The following is a 6,000-nucleotide window of genomic DNA, read 5'->3' on the forward strand; positions in this document are numbered from 1 at the left end:
TCACACACAAGTAGAGGGCATGAATGACAGCTTGGATACCTCCAAGAGACCTGAAAGTACCCTCAGAAGTGTTCATGGGTGTGTCAGAGAGGGAGGCTCTGGGAAGAAGCCAGTATTAGATAATGCCAAGTAAGTTAGAGAATGAGATGGATACTGGCTAGTCAGGGATGAACCTGAGAAGAAATGGTGCTGTGTGGGCTGGAAAGGGAAAACCGCATTCAGACTGCTTGACCCATTCATCCCTAACATCCCTAAGATGTTAGGGAAAGGTGTTTTGCCCTGTCAAAAATTCCTTCTCCCTGTTAGAGTCCCTGGATATGCAAATCTACTATATAAATTTTGTTTTTACGCCATTCTATTTATTACTGGCCTGAAGTACTGTGAATGGGAAAGTACCATGAAAAGAAATGTGAATGGGACTCAAAAGAAGACTCTACGAGAATTGTCAGTTGTCCCAATTCTGATGTGCTTAGGCAACATGGAAGCTTCAAAAGTATAGCATTAGCAGACATGTGAAAACAGTTTTAGTTTTAATGAATAGGATTATTTTTTCTGATGTCAAGAGAAAATCTTTTGGACCTAACTATATCTTTTCTTGGGTATGGTCCAACTGGTTTGATTCCTTAAGAATCTGACAATTGGAAATCTCTGGTATGAGTGCACAGTAGTGCCATAGATAATCGGTTCTAAGAATTAATCCTATTTGCATTTAGTTTGTATGGTCTCCAGTGGCTTCCTCTTTGATTCAGAGATGGTAACTACAGTAGGAACAAACTAGTATGTCTCCTAGTATTCTGCCCCCTCTCGGGCGTGAACATTTATGCATTTAGCAAAGTACTAACTTCATTATTTCTCTTACCCCCTCCCCCTTTGGCTCTGAAGGCAGGTTCTGGCGTCGCAGAAATCGTGGCAATGAAGCAGAAAATGATGACTCTTCAACACCTTCAAGTTCTCGGCTGTAGTCCTTGAAAGCTGGAAGAACTCTCAGCAGAGAATTTTACTAAAAACTCTCAAAACCTCAAAAGAGACTGAACTATATTATATCAGAACAAAAATGAGCACCACCAAGAAAGACCCTCCAAATCCTTATACTAATATATTTTCCCTGGACTTAATCAGATCTCCTTAGAGGGTTATATTTTTCTTGTTGGCCAAAGATTCTTGTTCCGAGTTGTTTTGCTCAGTTCTCCTTCTCTTTGTGTACCTTGAGTAACTACACTGTTTATTAGGAATAGATTCTTTGTGAACAGCCTGGGACCGATAAGTATTGTGGTAGTACACCTCTTTAGGAGTGTTGGAATGGGTTTCTTTCACTAGCAGAGAAACTCCTGACACCAAGGAATGAAATGAGTAACCAACTCTCAGAAAGATGAAGGGGCAGGGCATTCAGGCTTGGTTGTGTTTCTCCTCCAATCCCTGCCAAATGCAAATGGAAATTTCAAAAGATGGCTCCTAGTTGGCTCAAGAAGATGAGAACACGGTCCTGGAGGCTTATCCATTTGTATGTTAAAATGATCATGTGAACATTTTCTTGTAGATATGAGCCTCTCCTTTCTCCTCTCCTCTCCTCTCCTCTCCTCTCCTCTCCTCTCCTCTCCTCTCCTCTCCTCTCCTCTCCTCTCCTCTCCTCTTCTCTTCTCTTTCTCACCACTCCTCTTTCCTTTTATTTTCTCTCCTTTCTTCTCTTCCTCACTAACCTTCCATCCCATCTTGTTTCCCCTCTCTCCCCTTCTTCTCCTCTACTTCTGCTTCCTCCCCTTTCCCCATAGACTCTTCATGTTTTCCCATGTGTACATATATGTCTTCACACATGTTGAGGTGGTGCTCTCGTGGCTGGGTGGGCCCACTGGTTGGAACTCACCCCTCATGGCAACCATACAGGCTCTTGTCCTTTTACCTTGATCCTAGCCTGCATGCCTCCATGGAGTGCTTGCCTGCATTCTCGCTGGATTTTTTAACTAAATGTTTTCCCGTTGTGTCGCAGTATAGATTATATACAGAGACATAAAGATGTACATATATATTTTTTTAGGAACTGAAAATACAACTCGACCTAAGTGACCCTCTAATTTATTGTGATAGCCCAGTAATCCCTCCCCTTCCCTATTATCCTACACAAATACACAGCTCTACCAACTGCCCTAGTTCTCGGTGGAGCGTCTAAACTTTTGGTGCATTTGTAGTGTCTTAGAAGTAGCTGGAGTCTACAGATAGCCCAGCTAATTCTAACATCCACTTAAAATACTGAGCCAGGTCACAGAAAGGGAACAAAAACACCAATGCCCTGCAGAGGGGCCAAGCTGGCATGCTGCCATTTTCTCTGTTTCTCCTGGCTCTGTATCAGCAACTGCCCAAGTTTTAATGCCCTCTTCCCCAGTAAAAATAATTTCAAAGAGCCCCACCCTTTAGATAACTAAGTTAGGGCCTACTAACCCACCACAGCCTGTGCCCTTCTCCATAAGCTTAATTTGGGCCTGCAGCTATTGGGTAGGCTGTTGGGTCACTCTTTAAATTACTTTCAAATCTCATGTCTTGCCCCCTTTCCCCCCAAATAGAAAAAGGGCAGTCAGGGTGACTGGAAGGAAGATGGATCTGGGGAATCAAAGGCTAAAAGCCTCAGCTTCCCTACTGTTCTGCTTCCAAGTCTTTGATGAAAACATAGTAGGCCTAAATGGCTCCAAATCTTAATTTGAATCTTTTCAAGTGTACAATCTCGGTAAGGCAAATCTAATGAAAGTCCAGTGCTCAGAGAGAATGTCTTGGGCCTGCTGCTCATCCCTACCCTCAAGTCATACCTTTTGGAAAGTGTCCCTTCCCACTTCTCAAGAAAAAAAATCCAGACAACTGCCCTCTTCTCACTGCTCAGTCAAACTTAGTGTGCTCAATTATCTGACTCAGTCCAATGGCTGGTTCACTGAGGTGCACAATCCAGAGGCCGATCACTGGTTCTCAACTTTGTACAATTCCACCAGCCGAACCCTCTTAAACCAGCTGCCTGTGTTCCACCTCTTCAAGGGTGAGAAAAAGAGACTAACAACGGGGTATTCCCCCCAATGTCTGATAGCTTTGCCAAACAAAACTGTCCTAGCTATACAGCTAGAGAAGAAACTCAATGGGAAAAGATGACAGCAAACATTTCAAACTTAAATATCAGAATGTGTAATATGATGACAGTGTATATATTTAAGTGGAGTGTGCAGTTGCAACATCTTTGGTTTTCTCTTATCACTCTTTCTTCGAAGGAGGAGTTATCAGATCAAACCACCAAGGTCATTGTTCCTCCTTCGCAGCAGGAACTAATGCCTGTGCGAGAGTACACTCACACAGTTAGGAACGGTGTTGAATTTTCTCAGAAAAGTCTTTACCAAAATGGATCATTTGTAAATAAGCAAATTTAAAGAAACGGAAGGAAATCTTGGGAAAGAGTAACCTTACCTTGGTAATGACTAAGCAGGGCTACGTCTTGTAATTATTTTGATCACAAGTGATAGTCAAACATAATAGGAATCCATCTGTGCTTATTTTGCTGAAGTGTTGTAGGTATTTGCGTACTGTGATGCTGCTGTTGCTCTGTTGTACCATCTGAAGTCCTGCTCATTTCCCACCCTGTCCTCTCATTTGAGTCAGAATAACGTTGAAGGAGACCTATAGGATGGGGACTAGAAGCAAATGTGGAGCAAAACTGATAAGCTAACGAGGAGTGTGGCTTCTTAAAATGCTCCAGATGCCATCAAAATTGTTTATTACTAATTGTTTCCTGAAAAGGAAGCTGGCATACTAAGAACTTGTTCACGCATCTACTTGGAAACAAAAGAAGAGAGGTCTCTCTCTGTCTCCCTCTCCCATTCTCTCTCTCTCTCTCTCTCTCTCTCTCTCTCTCTCTCTCTCTCTCTCTCGTTTCCTTAGCCCTTGAGAACATGGGCTCCTCTCAGGATTTCATTGTTAACTATTTGAAGTAATACAGTTGCTCAGGTGGTGGGACCCGACACCAAGTATCCACCACAGTTACGTACAGAAATCATTAAGAATCAAAGCTCTGGGGTTTGATTGTATCTTTGGTATCACTGTCTGTAGAATTGATTGAGTGTCTAATTCTTGGCCAGAAGGACAGCAGGAAATGAAAAATCTGAATAGAGTTAAGTTGTCACCAACTTCTGTCATCGATACTGTAAGAGGACTAAAGCTATCCATCAAGGTCCTCTACTACACCCAAAAGGGCAAGGGAAGAATAAAGAGGATATTTTCAGCATACTAAACGTTGACCAGAAGAAACAACTGGGGATCAACATCATCTTCTCTTTGGACACAGTAGAATTTTAGTTGTATAACAGAAAGAAAGTAATACCAAAAACATCAGACCCCATTCATATCTTTCCACTGAATAAGGGACTTGATTGGCTATCTGGTTTGTGGAGTTGCATTTGTTTGCTAATCTGTAACACATTGTTGTTTACTATTATGTGTTCTGTGTTTCCTCAGAGGCCCTGCAAATAGTAGCAGGGCGAGGGCCTGGTCAAAGGAGGAAGCTGGAATAGTCATGGAATAACAGAAAAGAAAACACAAAAGGAAAAGATCCACAAAGCGTGCCTATTCCTCTTAGCCCTCCTCATCAAATGGAACACCAGTCCTCAAAGTCAATTCAGTGATTGCTTCTTAAAGTGTTTTAATAAATGGATAAATATCACCAATACCTACATCTCATCATTTCTTTCGACAGGGTAGGGGAACGGTTAGATGGGACTTGATGTGAGTTAGTGGACTGGGGTGGTCCTTCAAGCTCTCCATAGGTCACCTACAGGTACCAGTGGAAGGAAAGACCAGGCAGCAAAACACAAAGCAAGACTGGCCCTAAAGGTGCTGCTGAAACTGGTTATAAAACCTAGCTGCAAAGTAGCATATTTCTGTGGGAAAATACGGGTTGCCATTATTGCTCTAGACGCCACTTCTCTGTGATACACAGACAGATCTCAGGAAAGTCAGGTAGTGGAGGGGCAGAGTAAGATGAAGGAGTATACCCTAGACTGCTATAAAGAAGTCAAAGACAGCTTGAAAGCACTTTAAAATGCAGTGTGCTCTCCTAACACAAACAATAAATGCTTCTCTCCTCTCCAAAGGTGTTTAAAGTTGCGAGGATTCTCTTCAGAACCACAACTGAAAACAGTGTAGGGTCACTGAGATGGAAGAGCAGGTAAAGGGGCTTGCTGCCAAGTCTGATGATCTGAGTTCAGTCTCTAGAACACACATGACTCCCATATGTTATCCTCTGATCTGACACATATGCTGCACCGTGTACACACACACATACACACACACACACACACACACACACACACACACACACACACACACACACTGTAATAAAAATGCTTTAATTCCTGGCACATAGTTGCAGTCATCTTGTGAATTCAGATGTTAATTACATTTACTGCACAGGCAACTAGGGATATAGCAGACCATGAATTTACATAAAGTAAGGGTAAGAATTAAAGTCATAAATCCTTAACTGGCCAAATGCTAAAAATGATTTTTCATTTGGAGACAATCCATTTTTAACAGGCCCACATTTCAGGCTATCCTTATAAAAAACAATCTAAACTCCTGGGCTTTGTGGGTGGGTGGTAAACTGTTCTGCTGTGGAGGATATAGCAGGCTGGACCCTGTGATCCATATTAAGACTTTTGTTTTGCATATAGCAGACTATTGAAACACTGTTATAATTGAACATCTCATCTCAGTCAGAATAGCCAAGATCAACAAAACAACTGAAAAAAAATGTTGGCAAGGATGGGAGCCAGGAACCCTCATTCACCTTTGCTGGGATAGAAAACTAGTCAAGGTAGTCTGAAGTCACTGTGGAGAGTTCTCAGAAAGGTAAATATAAATATACCATTACTCAACTATTCCACTCCTTGGCATATGCCCAAAGGACTCGACATCATACTCCACAAATACTTGTTCATAGCTGTCCTGTTCACAATAGCTAGAAACTGGAACCAGTCT

General features: G+C 42.1%; 1 protein-coding gene across 1 annotated transcript in view; it reads left to right on the plus strand.

Moving 5' to 3' along the window:
• Dgkk (diacylglycerol kinase kappa) overlaps positions 1–4,686 on the plus strand; it is a 157,450-nt gene extending 152,764 nt beyond the window's left edge. Inside the window, exon 28 of the mRNA XM_075958021.1 lies at positions 883–4,686. Within this exon, the coding sequence (XP_075814136.1) occupies positions 883–962 (80 nt within the window). The 3' untranslated portion in view covers positions 963–4,686. The remainder of the gene's footprint in view (positions 1–882) is intronic.
• Positions 4,687–6,000: the final 1,314 nt, after the last annotated feature.

This window comes from Microtus pennsylvanicus, chromosome X (genome assembly GCF_037038515.1).
Source record: "Microtus pennsylvanicus isolate mMicPen1 chromosome X, mMicPen1.hap1, whole genome shotgun sequence".
Lineage (NCBI taxonomy): Eukaryota > Metazoa > Chordata > Mammalia > Rodentia > Cricetidae > Microtus > Microtus pennsylvanicus.